At 45.9% G+C, this 18,742-nt stretch overlaps 1 protein-coding gene across 1 annotated transcript in view; it reads right to left on the bottom strand.

Annotated features, from left to right (window-relative positions):
• DMRT1 (doublesex and mab-3 related transcription factor 1) overlaps positions 1 to 6,759 on the bottom strand; it is a 105,889-nt gene extending 99,130 nt beyond the window's left edge. The window contains exons 1-2 of the mRNA XM_027105754.1: positions 5,982 to 6,759; positions 2,071 to 2,260 (exon numbers count right to left, since the gene is read on the bottom strand). Coding sequence (XP_026961555.1) covers positions 2,071 to 2,260; positions 5,982 to 6,329 — 538 coding nt within the window. The 5' untranslated portion in view covers positions 6,330 to 6,759. The remainder of the gene's footprint in view (positions 1 to 2,070; positions 2,261 to 5,981) is intronic.
• Positions 6,760 to 18,742: the final 11,983 nt, after the last annotated feature.

The following is an 18,742-nucleotide window of genomic DNA, read 5'->3' as shown; positions in this document are numbered from 1 at the left end:
CCTCAAAGACCTCATCCCTCATTTTTGAGAAGAGGAAACAATAGGACCAGAGAGCTAAAGCGACTTGTCTAAAGTTGCACAGCTAGTTAAATGACAGCTAGGCAGCTGACAACTTTACCCTGGTGGTTAAGCGCAGCAAACTGAGTAACTCATGAAAAGTTTACTTAAGAGGAACCGCACTGCAAGGCTCCATTTCATGGAGGCTTAGAAGGCTCAAAAGATTCTGTGAACCTCGGCACATGTGTTTAATATGAAATATATGCCTGCATTTGCCAACAGGATGTCACAGATCTTTGTCTGGTGGGTTTCTTAGAGCCCCTGCGTTCTAGACCAGTGCCATTAAATAGAGCTTTGTGAGAAAGGGACATGCGCACTTGCCAGCATGGCAGGCCTCCGCTATATATGTGCCTGTTGAGCATCTGAAATACGGTTAGTGCAACTGAGGAATTAAATGTTTGATTTTTTTAATTTTATGTTTTATTGTGGTTAAACTACACGCAACATGAAATTTACCATCTTAACCATCTTTAAGTGCACAGCTCAGTGGCATTAACTACATTCATGATGCTGTGCAACCGCCACCACCATCCATCTCCATAGCTCTTTCCCTCTCGGAAAACTGAAACCCTACACTCATTAAACAATAACTCTCTATTCCCCGCTGCCCCCAGCCCCTGACAACCACCATTCTACCTTCTGTCTCTCTGATTCTGACTACTCTAAGTATGAGTGGAATCATACAGTATTTGTGTTTCTGGGACTGACTTGTTTCACTTAGCATAATGTCCTCAAGGTTCATCCACATTGTAGCATGTGTCAAAATTTCCGTCCTTTTCAAGGCTAAGTAATTTTTTTACCACATTTTGCTTACCATTCATCTGTCAGTGGACACTTGAGTTGCTTCCACATTTTAGCTATTGTGAATAATGCTGCTATGAACATGGATATACAAATATCTCTTTAAGACGCTGTTTGCAATTCTTTTGGGTATGTACTCAGAAGTGGAATGGCTGGATCACGTGATAATTCTATTTTCAATTTTTGAGAAACCACCATACTGTTTTCCACAGCAGCTGCACCATTTTACATTCCTACCAACTGTGCACAAAAGTTCCAATTTCTCTACATCCCCACCAATAGTGTTATTTTCTGTTTTTTTGATAGTAGTCATCCTCATGGGTGTGAGGTAATATCTCATTATAGTTTTGATTTGCACTTCTCTAATGACTAATGATATCAAGCATCTTTCCTTGGGCTTTTGACCACTTGCATATCTTCCTTCGATGAATATTTTAATTTTATTTCACTGTAATCAACTTAAATAGCAAAATGTGGCTAAGGGTTTCCATACTGGACAGTGCAGCTCTAGAACACCATAATTCTTGAGGTAATTTGGAGACCCAGTGCAGTAAGCATAGTGAGCTTTGAAGACAGATGGACCAATTCAGATACTTTCTAGTTCTTCAGATGTAGCCAGTCACTTAAAATTTTTATACCTAAATTTTCCCACGGTATAAAATAGGATTAATACTTCCTTCTTCTAAGAATGAAATGAAATGAATCGGCATACATGCAGCCACTGGTATAATCTTAGTACCTGGGAGAGAATTGAAGCCAATGGACACGCCTTGCCTCAACTTCAGTATCCACTGATAGCTGACACGTAGGATTTGGCTTTTTTAGACAGTCTCCCCAGATGGACTTCAGTCCTTTCCAGAGAAATGGACTTTCATTCTAGGAAACAAAGATCTTTAGCTCCCGCCAAGAGGACCCACAAATGGAAGGGGCTGACTGAGATGAAATCTGGACTCTCACTTCTCTGGGATTCTGTGATGCTGACCCTGCCCAGATTCAGCCTTGACAAATAACCAACAGAAAAGTGAAGCCGTCAAACTTCTGGCTTTTTATTTAGGCCCACCTCCTTTGGGAGGCCGTCAAAAACAGACCTTCAGAAGGGAGGATCTTTTAAGAACCCTCTAAGCTCTGAACGTGCTCTGGGGCGCAGGACCTTCCCGAGACTCTGTTTCTGTGGCCACGCCTTTCATCCCTCCATCCCAGCCACAGGCTTACCTGCCGCTGCCGCGGGCGGGGTCGGGGTGCTGGCCGGCGGGGTTTGCGAGGGGCTGCTGCCCTCAGTCATCAGGCATGGGGTGCTGCTGTCGTTCTCCCTCTTGACGAGCAGCTCGGCCGCGCTGGGCAGCGGGATGGGGTGGCTGATGCCCAATTCCTCCTCCTGGGCCTGCTGCCGTCTCAGGGCCACCTGGAAGCACAGGGCAGTGGGTCACCCTCCAGCACCCCAGAGTCACTCAGTACTTTTGCTTTGCCAAAGCCATGGAAGCCCCACCCACCTCAGGGTGAGGCCTGAGAATCCCTCCTTGCTTTTTTTTTTTTTTTTTTTTTTTTTTTTTGCGGTACGTGGGCCTCTCACTGTTGTGGCCTCTCCCGTTGCGGAGCACAGGCTCCGGACGCGCAGGCTCAGCGGCCATGGCTCACGGGCCCAGCCGCTCCGCGGCATGTGGGATCTTCCTGGACCGGGGCACGAACCCGTGTCCCCTGCATCGGCAGGCGGACTCTCAACCACTGCGCCACCAGGGAAGCCCCCTCCTTGCTTTTTAAAGCTACCCAGGTAACTCTGAGATGCAGCCAAAGCTGAGAAATGGTTTCCAGCCAGAGTCCCTGGACCACAGTAAAAGCACTCCTAAAATGTCCCTTAAACAAGTGAGTATGTAGAGCAGGGAAAGGCTGGATGAGAAGCTGCGGAGTCAGCAGAGGCATTCAGCGTGAGGAGAAGCCAGCACGGAGAGACTAGGAAGGAAGGAGAATGGGGTCACTCACTCTTTCCTTCCACAGATGTGTCAAAGGCTGCTGTACCGGGAACAGCGACCAGCAAGATACAGCAAGGTTAGATTAGTTCCCAAGGTACTCACTGTTTAAAAGGAGAAGCAGGAAACAGGCAAACATGCAACTGCAACTCAAGACAAAACGTGGTAAACACCACAGGACAGGCATACACAGATCCTCCCGAAGAAACTGGGGCAAAAACGGCTTTAAGTGTAAGTATAAGCTGCAGGTGGTACTGGAACGGGGCCTTGAAGAATAGGATGAGTGGGGCTTGACGGGCAAGGATGAAGGGGCAGAACGACCCGGAATAAGGGAGCAGGGTAGGCAGGGAAGGCAGGGGCTGCTCAGGAAACCTTGCAGAGCCCTGTTCTCTGTGGCGGAGGGAGCACATACAGAAGTAATGGGGAAAAGGGGGCTGGAATACAGCGCTGAAGTCTCGGGAGAGAGAGGCTGGAGGTGGAGAGAAAGGGAGAGGACACGTGCCGTATTCCAGGCAGGAGGGAAGGAGATTCAAGTGGGGGCTGGAAAGGACGCAGCGTACCTAAGACACTCCTCATCGTCCCTCTTCTTTTAAATAACATTGTTTAAGGTTGAAAAAAGAGGTGTCAAGAAAATAAATTGTATTGTGGCTTACTACAAATAACAAAAATGGAGACTTTCTGTTGAAACTGACCATTGGTAATAATGAAATGAGAAAGGGAAGCACCTGTACCTCAGAGGCCCAAATACAAGCCGAAAGTTGAAATCAAAACGGTAAACCAGAAACACAACTACAATGTACACATTGTCTTAGGAATACCGTAGTCCAAATTTAGAAAAATGATTAATTTGTAAGTAATTTTACTCATAACAAGAGGAGTCTTCAACTTTAAAAATATCCTTGAATAATCCATTAAGATTAAATAATTAAGCTTAATTCTTGAATTTTCTCTTATTAACCAAGAAGTTTAGGAACAGAACATTAAAGATTTGACCACAAATTTTTTAAAAGAATACCCATCAACTTGTGAAGTATGTCAATGCAAACTTAGACCCTGGTTTACACGGATCCCATGCATGCACAAAACATACAGGGTATTACATAGTCCATAAACTTAAAACACTTTTACAAAGACCTCTCAAGCGTTCTTAGGAAATGTTATTCAAATGGGGAAGGTGGGGCAATTGATTTAAAATGCAATTGTTTTAGAGTCAGATCTAAGATCAATTTCAAACTATTTTAGAATGACTAAAAATGCCTGTTACATGAATGTTAAAGGATTTCATTCAGCACAGCACAAGCCTTCTGGTGTGGAAAATAGTGAAGTTTCATACTATAAAAGTAATCTTGGGGCTTCCCTGGTGGCGCAGTGGTTGAGAATCCGCCTGCTGACGCAGGGGACGCGGGTTCGTGCCCCGGTCCAGGAAGATCCCACATGCCGCGGAGCGGTTGGGTCCGTGAGCCATGGCCGCTGAGCCTGTGCTCTGCAACGGGAGAGGCCACAGCAGTAAGAGGCCCGCGTACCACAAAAAAAAAAAAAAAGTAATCTTGAGTTGCTTTTGTTTTTAACAAAGCAAACATCCTCCTTCCAAGTTACTACGCCTATTAATACAGCTTATTCAAAATTAATGGCCCTACTTGGATATATATTTTTATTATTTTGAGGACAATTCCTCTCCCAAGCATACTCTCCATATTAAATATTAAAGCCAACAGGTAAATGTTCAGAAAACTTTTCTACCTACAAATACAATTTAAATGTTCATAAGGTTTTTTTTTCAGTAAACTCATTATGATGCATTTTAATGCTACACTCAGTGTATTCTTTTCATCCATTACAGATTAAGATAAAAGTCTATAAAGAAACTCAGTAAAACAACCTATATTTCCATGAGTGCACTCGCAATCTGTGAAGCCAAAATATATCTAGTTTAAAACATTTCAGAATTGGATGTACATAAAAAGTATAATCTCCAAGCATTTGTGCACTCCTGTTCAAGGATCCTAAATCATTTTCAATGGGGGCTATTTACCCATTCCTAACCGAAAGTAGCACATAGTAAGCATTTCTTTGGTATCTTTTCATTTTAAATAACCTGTTTTAAAAGGATGAAACAGCTTTTAGCGGGAAAGAATGTATATTATTCTCTTCTAAAAATCATTTTAGGATACCAACGACGTTAACCATTTCCGTGAAGGTGCTAAATTACTGCCCAGCTTAGGATGCTTTAAAAAACTAACACACTCCATGAACGGTAGACAAAACCTCAAACTCTTGCATCTACTCCTCTGCGTAGATTTTAAAAAATTCTTAGGTGTGTTTTAAAACACACTCAAAGTAATTTGTACTTTAATAACTTCGGTGGAGACAGCAAATTTTAAAAGGCTAATGAAATTTCCGTAGTGCTCAAAATGGCTTAGACATTCAACCTGGATCCACCCGGGCGAATACGAAAAATGCGCCAAGAGCACAAGGAGGACCACGCCACCCTGGCGTCCGTTACAGCGCCTTTTCCAGAAAAACAAAGCCTCTCGACGCGTTTTGCGGATAAGCAGCAGCCAGCCGGGTCTCCGCTTCGCCCTAACCAGTAGCCAGAGCGGGCACCTTCCTTAATATAAGCGCACCTCTCTGCTCGAGGCGGAGTCAGGGATCCCACTGAACCACGAGGGGGCAAACCCCCCAACTCTGCTCAGAGAGCGAAGTCAGAGATCCCGGGGGCCCCCGAAAGCGCAAACCGCGAAACTCTCTGCCAGAAGCGGGGTCGAAGATCCCGGGGAGCCTTCCCCAGCAGTGCGAACCCCGCAACTCTCAGCTCTGAAAGGGAAATCAGACATCCTGGGGATCCTCGGGACCCCCGGGACCGCCGAGACCCACGAGGGGGCGAACCCCACAACTCCTATTGGAGGGAGGGGTCAAGGATCCGGAGCCGCCGGAGCAGAGTAAACCCCGCACCTCCCTGCTCCATCGGAGAGGAGTCCAGGCCCTCCGAGAGCGGCGTCGGCGCGTGGCTGGGAGCCCGGGCCCCGAGCGCGCCGCGGCTGTCGGGAAGCACCGCCGCCTTCTTCCCGAACCCGCGCCCCCCGTGGCGCCCGCCTGGTCCGAGGGGCTTTACCCAAAAAGTTAAGGGCTGAACCCCGTTTCCGGGGCGCCCGCACTCACCTGCGCGGCCATCACGCGCTGTCTCTCTGCGATCAGGTTGCATTTCTTGCACTGGCATTCCCGCCACATGCAGAAGCGTTTGTGGCCCTTGAGCGCCGACGCGTAGCCGTGGTTCCTGCACCGCGCGCACTTGGGCAGCCGCGGGGACTTCTTACTCGCGGCGGCGTCCATGCCCGACGCCCCCGAGCCTGAGCCGCCGCTGCCCCCGGCGCCCGCGCCCCCCGTGGTCCCGAGCAGCGCCCCGGCCGCTTTGCCGAAGCCCCCGGCCTTGCCCTGCGGTGGTGACCCAGGGGCGTGCGGGGCCTCCGACGGTGGCGAAGCCTTGCTGTATGCGTCGTCGTTGGGCATGGTGCCCCAAGGAGATGCGCAGGGACTCTCCGGTGGCTGCAAGGGGAGCACGAGCCGACGGCAAGGCTCCCGAGAAGGAGGCGCAGGAGGCGTACGCGCTGCAGCCGGAGGTGCAGCTGGAATGGCGAGGTCGGGACTCGCAACGCCCAGAGTGGTGGGGGGTTGTGCCCGTTTGTTTTTTTTTTTTTCCTTTTTGCGCGCGCGCGGCGCAGAACTTTTGGATACTTTTCAGAACGTTCCCGGGATTGCCTGCGCGGGAGAAGGCGCGAGGAAGCGCGGCCACGCCCATCGCCCCCCAATTCTAGGCACCGAGCTCCCGCTGCGTGCAAGCTTGCACAGGCTGCAAACACCGAGGGCATTGCTGCAGAGCCACTGCAAACGCACACCCGGAGCAGAGGTGCTCGGGGATTGTGTGATCCCTGTACGCTCAGCGTGCAGGGATTGTGTGATCCCTGTACGCTCAGAGTGCCCAGGCCGGGCTGCCCTAGCACGCTGCACGGAGGAAGCTGGGCGTCCCAGCTCAAGAAGGTTGCTGTGCATCTTAGTCGTGAAGGCTGCTTGGAGGAGGGGCAGACCACCCTGTGGGATCCTCCAGCTCCCTTCCCCCCAGTGACGCCATTTTCCAAGCTCGATAGGGCAGACTTTGAAAGAAGCCAGCCAGAAAGTGGTTTCTTTCTCATTTAAGAGAATTAAGTATGAGGTGGAAGGCCTGAGAAGAGTCTCTGCGCTTATAACAGCAAATAAGCTCCTCAGTGTGCGGGGGTTAAGCGCGCCCCACATTGGGCCTTTCTGTTCTCCAGTTACCTCTTCCTGCACCTGTGCTCGTTTGCTCGCAAAATCGCCACCCGCTGGCTCCAGATGACTTTCAAATCTGGAGTTCCAGTCCTTCTTGCTTCTTACTTCAGGGGCATGCAGCTTCTTGCCTTTGAGGCAACTTCGCTTAGGACCTGCAGGCACTGGAAACTCGGTCTTCTAAAAACCTCTGTTGGGGTGGGGGTGGGGTGGGATGTAGACATTTATCAGAATTCATTCCATACTTAAGATCTGTGCTTTTTTTTTTTTTTTGTGGTACGCGGGCCTCTCACTGTTGTGGCCTCTCCCCTTGCGGAGCACAGGCTCCGGACGCGCAGGCTCAGCGGCCACGGCTCACGGGCCCAGCCGCTCCGCGGCATGTGGGGTCTTCCCGGACCGGACGAACCCGTCCGTGTCCCCTGCATCGGCAGGCGGACTCTCAACCACTGCGCCACCAGGGAAGCCCAAGATCTGTGCATTTTAATTATTCCTCCCCAAACCCGAATCCTCTTACAGCCTTCCCTGCACCTCTACCCCCAACCATGTTTGTCTTCTGTCTTTGCACTTGCACGGCCAATCCAGCCCTAAGGCCTGCTGATCATTTCTTCCTACACACCCAAGTGTGCCTCTAAGGCCAACCCTTCTCACATCTGAATCTCTGCAGTAGCGTCCAGCTGGTCTCACTGATTCTTAGTCTTCCAGTATATTCCATATTCCATGCACACAGCAGCTGGCGCCCTGCAGTGGCTTGGTATTGTTTTCCATGTGAAAAACAAAAGTTAAAGACCTGAGGGTGCATCTTAAAAGGACTTTGAATGATCTCCCTCTGCATTTCTCAGCCTCATATAGTTATTTACTAGCTTGGAGGAGCTCTTTGTTGACCTTTTACATACCTCTTTGCTCGGTGCCGCGTCCCTAACCTTGCAATGGCCACTGTCCAGCCAAGGGGGCTGCCCTCACATCTCTCCCTCACTCTCCTTGCTTTTCCCCAGTGTACCCTGGTTCCAAATTCTTGGCCCCAATTCTTGGTTAGGTCCCCAAAGGATCCTGGCCACCCCACTCGGCTTCTCAGCAAAATGGTTGCCCGTGGACCCTCTCTTTCAGCAGGTTAGCATTTTCAGCACTGAAAATCTTCTAACCTGCCTTTCCCATTCTTATTCTGAGGCCCCTCTCACAGGCTCTTTCCCTCAGCCTGGATTTTCTCCATTAGTGTTCTCAGTCTGAAAATTATTTACTAAAGAAGCTTCTAGCTTTTCACGGTACCTCATATCCTACCCATCAAGCCAGCGAAGCTTTACTTAGGACAGAGGCCAGGATGCAACGATTCATCTCAATCTGGAGCTTGTTAAATGAGAACCACTATTTTGTTCAGGAATATCCATAAGACTTTCATGAAAACACACATACCAATCAAGTGCTGTTATCTACTACTGACCTTTCTTTTTCCATATTTACATTTTAATACATTAACTAAATCTGCATCGTTCCCAAAGCCAAGTCCAGTTTCAGAGAATGAAGTCAATGCCAGAAGCAGCAGCTGTCAAATCCCAAATTACAGGGGAACACGTGTTTCTTATGAGCATCCCCTCACTAGACTCTGTGATGGAGGGACTTAAGCCTACAGAAAATGTGAGGCTAGGAAACTGTGTGACCAAGATATCAAAACATAAAATGTTGTAATGAAGTTAATAGCCTAACCAAGTTTTTATTCACAAACCACAGAGGAAGTACCAGACACGAGACAATCGAAAAGGAAAGTGGGAAGACCTCCAGGGTGAACAGAGTGGTCCCGGATATTTTGAGTAGTTTGGCTCTGTTGTCTCCTTTCTTCCCTCCCTTCTTTCCAAAACAAAGCTATGAAGGATGATGATGCAGATCTGTATTTACTGAGGGAGAAAGATGTTCAGTGCATACTGATAAGGGAGGAGGAAGGGAGTCCAGTTCTAGAACACAGCGAGGTTAGGCAAAGACTTCTTCGATATGACACCAAAAGCACAAGCGATGAAAGAAAAAAATTGACAAACTGACTTCATCAAAATTCAAAACCTTTGTGCTTCTAAAGACACCATTAAGAAAGTGAAAATACAAGACATATATCTGATAAAGGATTTTTATCTGGAATACATAAAGAACTTTTGTGATACAATAATAAAAAGACAAATAACCCAATTGAAAAATGGGCAAATTTCTGAATGGTCGTGCACCAAAGAAAACGTTCGAATGGCCAGAAAGCACATGGAAAGATGCTTGACATCATTAGTCATCAGGAAAATGCAAATCAAAACAATTAGATATCACTTCACACCCACTAGGATGGCTATACTCAAAAACAAAGACAGTAGGAAGTATTGGCTAGGATGTGCAAAGACTAGAATTCTCATGTATTGGTGGTAGGAACGCAAAATGGCACAGCCATTTTGGAAAACTTTACCATCTGACCAAACAATTTCATTCCTAGATACCTACCACAGAGAAATGAAAACGTTATGTCCACACGAAGACTTGTATGCGAATGTCATAGCAGCATTTTCCGTTTGAAACAATGCAAATGTCCACTAATGGTTGAATGAATCAACACAAATGGTATATTCATAAAATGGAATATTATTCAGTCATTAAAGGGATGATGTACTGACACATGCTACAGTAAGGATGAAACTTGAAAACATTATACTAAGTAAAAGAAGCCAGATACTTTCCTATGTTCCCATTTATATGAAATGTTCAGAATAGGCAAATTAATATAGAGAGAATAGCAGTTGCCAGGGTTGGGGTGGGAATAGAGAGTAAGTACAAATGTGTTTAAGGGATCCTTGGAAGGGGTGATGCAATGGTCTAAAATTGGATCATGGTAATCGTTGCAAAACTCTGTAAATTTACTAAAATTATTTGTATGATTAAAACAAGAGAATGTTATAGTTTATATATTATACCTCAATGAAGCTATTAAAAATTTTGAACTAAAAGAAAAAAAAACTCAGTATGTACAACGTGGTTCCATTTCTGAAATAGGAACTAATGTGTATTAATATCTGCTTGAGTAGGTTATTTAATTCTCTATGAGTTATAGGATTATGGGTGATCTTCTCCTTATACTTTTTTTTTTTTTTTTTTTTTTGCGGTACACGGGCCTCTCACTGTTGTGGCCTCTCCCGCTGCGGAGCACAGGCTCCGGACGCGCAGGCTCAGCGGCCATGGCTCACAGGCCCAGCCGCTCCGCGGCATGTGGGATCTTCCCGGACCGGGGCACGAACCCGTGTCCCCTGCATCGGCATGCGGACTCTCAAACACTGCGCCACCAGCGAAGCCCTTCTCTTTATACTTTGTATGTGTGTTTGGGAGCAGGCCCATGTTCTGGTGTCCTCCCTCCTGTTTTGTCCCCTGTAGCCGGGTGGTAAGAAATGACATCTGAGTTTGGGCCTAGCAGACTCAGTGTCAGCCCTGTGATCAACCCCAGATCACCAGCATTCTTGGCATTAGAATTGGAACCCAAGCTGGTTTCACAACAAATTATTATGTGTTTTGCTTTCCAGTTACCATAGCTCTGTGGTGCATATATACTTTGTTTATTATCTGAGTTTTTAAAAGCACTTAGGCATTACTGTCACCAGAAATAAAGAATACATTATTTTCTTGGCGAGGCAGTATAGCACCATAATTAAATGCCTGGCTTTGAATGCCAGCCACGTGATCTTAGGCAAGTTTCTTAACCTCTCTGTGACTCAGTTCATCTGTAAAAGGAGGGTAATAATAATAACCACCTCAAAGGATTGTTGGGAAAACTAACTTAGTTAATACTCATGATGTGCTCAGAAAAGTATCTAGCACACAGTAGCACGTAAGCCATTTTCATTATTTACATATTTGAAATGTTAAGAGTAGTGAGAAAGCAGGGTACATCTACATATAACCTTCCACCTACTAGAATACTAGAATAACTTACAGGGAGGGGGACCTATACGAGAAAACACCAAGGATAAATTTCATCTAGTTTGCATTTTGTCCATGCAAAGCAGTTTTTGCCCCAGTTCTTGGTACAACAGGTCACGGGGAAAATTCCCTGTGGGGCTTCTAACTGTATATACGAAGCGAGACACTATAGAGTCAAAATATTTAGCTCAGGTGCCTGCCAAGTGTGCAGCCCGAGAGTCAGCTGGCCTGGATGAATGATCTGCCCACCCTCCCGGGGGGCTGGTCTGAACAGCAGGAATCGGGGAGAAGTGAGACTCGTAGGGCCTGAAGCATTTCATGATAGGAGGACCCTCGGTGAGAGGCAAGACTGAACAGGACTTGATTAGGCACAAAGGAGAAAGTAAGACATTCTAAGTTGTGGGAACAAAGGACGGATGACGGGGGTATGGGGAGTGAGGTTGTGAGTTGGGGGAGAGGGCACAGACATGCCAGTCTGGAACAGAGGAGTCAAGCTGGAGCCCAGTGGGAGATAAGGTTGGAAAGATAGCATGGCACCTCGCCTGCCAGTGAGGAATTTGGCTTCTATCCTATAGGCAAATGGAGAATGATGGAGGCTTTTGTCCTTGAGGTGCTGGAAGAATGAAAGTGGCAGGCGCGCCAATCACTGTGGGACTTGAACAAGCCGCTTAAGGTCTCTGAGCCTTCCGTCTTTGTGAGGAGCTGACAATACCACAGGGATCAGAGCTGTTTGTAAGATGCCTAGAACCATGCCTGCCACACAGAAAATAGGGGATCATTGTTCGTAGCTGATTCTAACTACAGTCTGGATAGGCAGAGAGGGAGAAATCTGAAAGCAGATAATGCTGGCAGGGACCTAGTTGTTCAGGAAGATGGCTGTGCCTGAGGCTGTGGCAGTGAAACCTCATTACAAGACAACCTTCCTCTACACATTCCAGTTCCCACCAACATCCACACAGACGGACGAAGGCAGTCAGAATCCTGGAAAGTGTGGTATAAAGGAATGCAGGCCTTGCAGTCAGGCTGCCTGGATAGAGTCCTAGCTTGGTCACTTACCACCTGTGTGCCGTGGGCAAGTCACTTACCCTCTCTGTGCCTCCCTTTCTTCATCTGGAAATTGCAAATAACCTGAGAAGTGTTGTAAAGATGCAATGATTGATATACGTAAAGGGCTTAGGTGAGTGCCTGCAAGAGAATAAGCACCATCTAAGAGTGAACTATTGTTGATCTGGAATTCTATCAGAGGAATTTTGAAGCACAGATAGAAGATGAGGGGAACAAAGAGGCAGGTTTTAGAATCTGGGCAGTTTGCTAGTTCCTCCCAAGTAAACTGTTCCCAACAACAGTAGTTAGGAGCCCAGCCTGGAGCCTGGAAATAAGTGACAGAACCTCTGAGTAGCAAACATCCGTCACAAAGCATATGATCCTCGCACTATTTGAGTATCTGGAGCCAGTCTCAGGTTCTTAGGAAGACCAAAGGACACAATAAGGGGGCACATCACAAGCAGCACATGGGCAGACAGCAATGGTTAGAGCTGATGGGAGGGAGGAGACAGCACAGACATAGGCAGGGAAGGCTGGTCTGTGTTACTCAGGGCACAGGTCTGCTGCCTACAGTTGGCCTTGGGAGCATCACTGTTTTACGACTACACGATGATTGATTTTCACAAGTAATGCTCAGTGAGTTATCAGCAAAAGATTAAATCATGTTCAGTTCCTCACTCTCTGTTTAAGAAGAGTATACATATGCTAGAATTCTTCCCAATAAAAATGGTTAAAATGTAAGTTCTGACATTTAAAGAGGAAAGCTTAAGTTATTTAGAAAAATCATTGAACATGATACAAGTGAAATGAAGTGATCTAGAGAAAATGCACTCATAATCCAGAAAAATTTAAAAATGTATTTTGAAGATAATTGTAGATGACTTTTCAGTATTAACTGCTGTTCTGAAATTATCAGCAGCATACTGACCCTTTTCCATTACCCTAAAAAAAAAAAGAACTGACTTACCATCATGAGTTTTTCTTGTAGGCTCAACTGCTTAAAATTTCAACAATAAATCTGGTTAAAAAATATTTGTTTTACAAAGTTTAATTTGATGGGGAAAAAGTGACAACATACATTTACTGTTTGATATCTGTAAAGAGCCAACAAATGTCAGCTTGCTATTTCAGATTATAATTTACAAACACCTTATTTTACCTGGCCATTTAAAAGCAAAGATGATTACTTTTTAAATTTAACAATCCACCCAAATTACCATCTATTTATTTAAGTACTTATACAATTGATGCTCTTGTAAATTGAGGCTCTTGCAAGAGCTTTCCCGTGACTTCTGCTGTAATAGATAAAAAAGGACAGAGGAAAGAGTGAAAACAAATTCTGAAATAAAATTTCATTCAAAAGTTTCAAATTAATTGGCAGTTAAACTGTATATCAACAAAGGAGCTCAGATACATCTCCCATTGGGTTCAACAGCCACTAACTTGCTGATTTCTCGGTTGGCTAACAAAACAAAAACAAGACAAACAGATAGATCAGCAGTGTTGCTACTCCTGGGATAAATAACAACGTAAGTAGGCCTGTATATTTACCATAGGCCATCTACACGAGGTAGAGAGTTGGGAACAGTAAAATGAACATTCTGTGGCTGATTCAAAGTTTAAAAATTGAAACCTTTAGCAGATATATACATCAGCTATTATGTATTTTATCAATTTTTTTTTTTTTTAAAGAAGCCCTTGTCAGGTTACTACCAAGGTATGGAAGAAAACTACACTGAGTTTTAAAGAGCTATTATGAAAACAAAAATTCATCTAATTCCAGAAGAAAGAATGATGAGTCAAGAAGCAAAACAGTGAGGATGACTAAGGTATTTGATGCCAAGAATTAGACTAACTGTAATCATAGCCGTTTCTGACACAAATTATTGAAAAACCACCTGCAACTATAAAATGACAGAACAATTACATTCATTTATATATTTCTGTACTACTATTGATAAATATTGCTTCAAGTTGATAATACGGTTATTGCTAGAGCCGGCTGATGTGAAGTGAAGGGCTACAATACCCTTAACCAAACATGACTTCAGGAACACTACAAAGCATATGTTCCTAGTGCTGGGAAAACAAGACAAAGGAGTTAAATATTTCACCAGAGAAAACATAAGTAACAGTTCAGTTCAACAGATGTCTCGAGTTCAGGATTCATTGCCAATTGAAAGGTGACATTAAGAGTGACATCAAGAGTTTAGAAGAGAGGGGGGAGGGAAGCTTCCTGGAAGAAGCACGCTTTCAGGAGAGCAGTATTTGGAATAATGAACCAAATCACGAAGGGGCGATAAACTGATACAAACTAGAATTAAATCTCCCAAGGGGGGACTGGGACTGTCTCATTGTGCGGACACTAATGCAGCCTCGATTCTGTCCTTAAATGTTCATCCCTGGGGTGCCCATTTCCTCCATCCCCATCATTGCTTGCTGCCCTACACTGTCCTTAGTGGAAGCGTTCCTCCTGCTTTCATGGGCTCAGGAGGAATACGAAGCCCTTCCTTGCTTCCAGGAACCTTAATGAGACAAGGGTATTTTTATTATTGTTTACAAACACTAATAAAAGCTGGGGAAACCAACAAGGAAATAATCAGAGTGCCACGAATCTACACGCTCTGGCTTGCCAAGTATAATCACCTATTCCTCTTCCTAGACACCTCAAGGAAAAGGGTGCTTGGCTGGGGCCCGCCCATCCCACAGACAGGATTGCCCCACCACCGTAGACGCCATCCTTACCCAGCGCCTGCCCTTCCCAGCCAGCCAGTAGGTTTGCCACACGTGACTGGCGCCATCCTGCCCTTTTGCACCGGTGGGAGGGGCCCTGGGCCGGGCAAGGAGTCTTCTCCCTTCCCTCTTTCAAGGCCCATTTCCTACCCGGAAAACCCGCCCCCTTCCTCTGATTGACAGGCAGTGTCTGCGCTCTCCAGCGCATTCGGCGAGCTCAAAGGCATCTCCAGGTGGGAATATGCGTACTCTTACGGCTGGCTTCGTAGGCTGGAGGGGGCGGGGGTAGAGGGTGAGATTGGTATTCTTACATCTAGAAAGTATAGTCGGGCCCCTGTACCTGTGGGTTTGGCATCCAGGTATTCGGAGGGCCTCCTGTATTCACTGGACGGCACCATTTTATGTAAGGGACTTGAGCATCCTGGGATTTCGGTATCCACGGGGGCTCCTGGAACCAGTTCCCTGGGGATACCGGGGGACAACTGTACTATGCTCTTTGAAGTAGGAGTGCCAGATAAAATACACATAGAACATTCATTAAAAAAGATTATTCCTTGTTTATCTGAGATTCAAATTTAACTAGGTGTTTTGTACTTTTACTTGCTAAAAAGGGTTACCCTAATTTTATGGGTCCTTGGAAACACCATTTCCCCAAGTCCTCTTAGAAGCAGGAAGAAAACCCTTTGCACCAGAAGTCCTTCAGCTCCAGGCCTGTAGGTCAAACTCAGCCGACCATATGTTTTTGTATGGCCTGTGAGCTAAGAATGGGTTTTACATTTTTAAATGGTTGAAAGTGAATCAAAAGTCAAAAGCAGAATTTTTGTGACATATGAAATTTTCATGAAATGCAAATTTCGGTGTCCATAAATGAAGTTTTATTGGAGCACATCTACCCCCAGTTGTTGTGATGTGATATTATGATTCCTGCTCGTAGAGTTTAGAATAGAATGTATGATCTGTTAGAAATAGGAAAGGCAAGACCGAGTCACAGTGGCCAACGTGGCGCCCGTCTTGATTGTTTCTAAATGTCTGATGTAAGACTTGGAATCTGTAACTTAAGATAATGAGTGTGAAATTAGGTAGGTAAGTTGGTTTGAAAGGTCCGTGGAAAGACTTAGGGTTCAGATGGTGCACCTGGCCGGTGAGGCACGTTCTTGGGGTGTAACCGCTACCCCCTAGGGACTGTACCTCATCAGAGATGGGGTCAGAGCGCACTTGCTCGAGAGGGGTCTCTTCGGAGCGCACCTGCGCTCCAGACTCTGCTGGTGTTGGAAGCTTCCCTGCGGGCTGGCAGAGCAGAAGGCGATTGCTGAGAGAGCCGGCCCCACGATCCTTGCTGAATCCAAGGTCCAGAACCGGTGCCTGCCGCCTGCCTGGAGGACACCTGCCTTCCTGCGTCTCTCCTCGGAGCTGTTCGTGAAGTCCTTTCTTCCCTTTAGTATCGTGTGTGATTAATCGGAGCGCACTGAGTGCAGTAACCCGAGGGATTTGATCTTCTACAATTGGCCCGGTCGCCGTTTGTGCCTTCACAGTCCCCTGATCACTACCTGGCCTCGCGCTTTGGCTGGAGACACCAGTCCTTTACGCACTGTTTGTAGCTGCGTTGGAGATACAAGGGCAGAGTTCAGGAGCTGCAACAGAGGCCATAAGATCCACACAGCCTAAAATAGTTACTATATGGTCCTTTACCTAAAAAGTATGTAGAAAACAAACTTATGGTTACCAAAGGGGAAGGGGGGGAGGAGGAATAAATTAGGAGTATGGGATTAACAGATACACACCACTATATATAAAATAAACCACAAGGATTTCCTGTATAGCACAGGGAAATAATATCTTGTGATAAACTCTAGTGGAAAAGAATCTGAAAAAAAATATATATGTACAACTGACTCACTTTACTGTACATCTGAAACTAACACAATATGATAAAGCAACTATACTTCAATTTTTTTTTAAAGTATGTGGATCCCTGCTGTAGACTTCCATTTTTTTGAGGCCCCCAGTATATATATATTTTTTAAACGAAGATATGTCAGAATGGGATAATGCACTTGGAGGTATGTCCAAGGTCATTTGTGAATGGCAGGCTTGTTCTAAAGTGGTGGTCCCGACTACCCTGGTGGTGCCGTGGTTAAGAATCCGTCTGCCAATGCAGGGCACATGGGTACGAGCCCTGTTCCAGGAAGATCCCACTGCCTTGGAGCAAGTAAGGCCCTGCACCACAACTGAGCCTGCACTCTAGAGCCCGCGAGCCACAACTACTGAGCCCACATGCTGCAACTACTGAAGCCTGCATGCCTAGAGCCCATGCAATGAGAAGCCCACACACTGCAACAAAGGTAGCCCCCACTCGCCACAACTAGAGAAAGCCCATGCACAGCAACGAAGACCCAACAGAGCCCAAATATAATTAATTAATTAATTAATTAAATTAAATGTCCCCTGTCTTTCCCCTTCAGACTCCCCCTCCCTCTGGCTGATGGGTTAAAGAATGAAGGTGACGTAGGCCCTCTCTTGGCAGAGCTCATGATTACCAGGGGGAGACAGCCATGTAAATAAGGTGTTTTGCTGGAAGCGTATTAAGCCTGGGGAGGAGAGGAGAGTTATGTGGACAGCCCAGCCTTACCAAGCAGGCAGGAAAGGCAAGAGCATCTATTTCAGACCAGCCTGAGGATAAAGGTACAGATGCTTGTGAGTATATGATGTATTCCAGAAATGAAGGAGTTAAGTTCGGCTGAACCTGAGGGGCAGGGGATGGCAGGTGGGGAAGGAATGACTCAAGATAATAGCAACATTTAACAAAATTCAGCAGAGCTTTCTAGGTGCCTAACACTGTTAGAAGTGCTTTCTATACTAATTCCTTTAATTATCACAACTGCCCTTGACATAGTCCTGTCATTTCCCCACTTTACAGATGAGAAATTTGAGGTACACACCCAGGTTAAGTGATTTGCCCAATCTGAAAAATAAAAAAAGAACAGCAGGGGGTAGACCCAGGCTCATTTTCTTAACCAGCTAAGACAGGTAGGGTTGCGCTTCTCTTGTCCCCCAGATAGTGGCAGTGGGAACAAGTGGGTGATGGGAATGGAGAGGTGGGATATTTCTTGGGTTCCAGGACTATCTTGGATAATTATGTGAATGGTGATAGCAACTGAATTAGGGTGATCAACGTTGAGCACTCCTGAAGCAACAGCAAGCAAAACAAAGGGGCAGGTGATTCATTGTTAAGTGTGATGCAGACAATAAATGCTGAAGAAAATCCGAGCAAAGGAGAGGAAGATTCCTGTTCACAAAGGAGTTATGACTGGTGTCAGAGAAGCTGGCCTTTGCACTGGTCCTTTAGACACTCAGAAACAAGGGGGTGCGAATCTACAAGAGCCTTCACATTATTTTGTTTGGTCTTGTTCATAGCTGTATTTCCAGCACCTAGACCAGCACCTGCTATGCCTAGTGGCTCCTTAATACTTGTTGAATGCAGGAGTGGGTTTTAAAATATATATGTGTGTTGAATAGTTAATACGGTTACATGGTTCAAAAGTTAAAAGATTCAAAAAGCTGAAGAAGGAAGTTTCTTCCCACGACTGGCCTCAGTCACACAGTTCCCCTCCACACAGGCAACCAGGTTTTATGATTTTTTGAGATTTCTGGCAAATACGTGTGTGTGTGTGTGTTTATTCTCCACTCCCTCCCCACACACCTACTTTTCATACAAATGGTAGCATAGCATACACACTGTCCTGTACATGGTTTTTGTTCACTGCGTGTATCTTGAGATTACCCCCTGATAGTTTATTTTCCAGCTGTAGCCGAGGCATCGACGTGCCACAATTTATCCAGTCCCCTACACTGGACATGGAGGTCTTTTTCTTCCTTTGCTCTTACAGGTAGCAGTGCAGTGAGGAATGTGTGGG

Source organism: Aethalodelphis obliquidens, unplaced genomic scaffold, assembly GCF_003676395.1.
Source record: "Aethalodelphis obliquidens isolate GAN/ISIS:26980383/991018 unplaced genomic scaffold, ASM367639v1 scaffold7, whole genome shotgun sequence".
Classification (NCBI taxonomy): Eukaryota; Metazoa; Chordata; class Mammalia; order Artiodactyla; family Delphinidae; genus Aethalodelphis; species Aethalodelphis obliquidens.
Note: the sequence above shows the minus strand (reverse complement) of the source record. Positions and strands in the feature narration are given on the sequence as shown.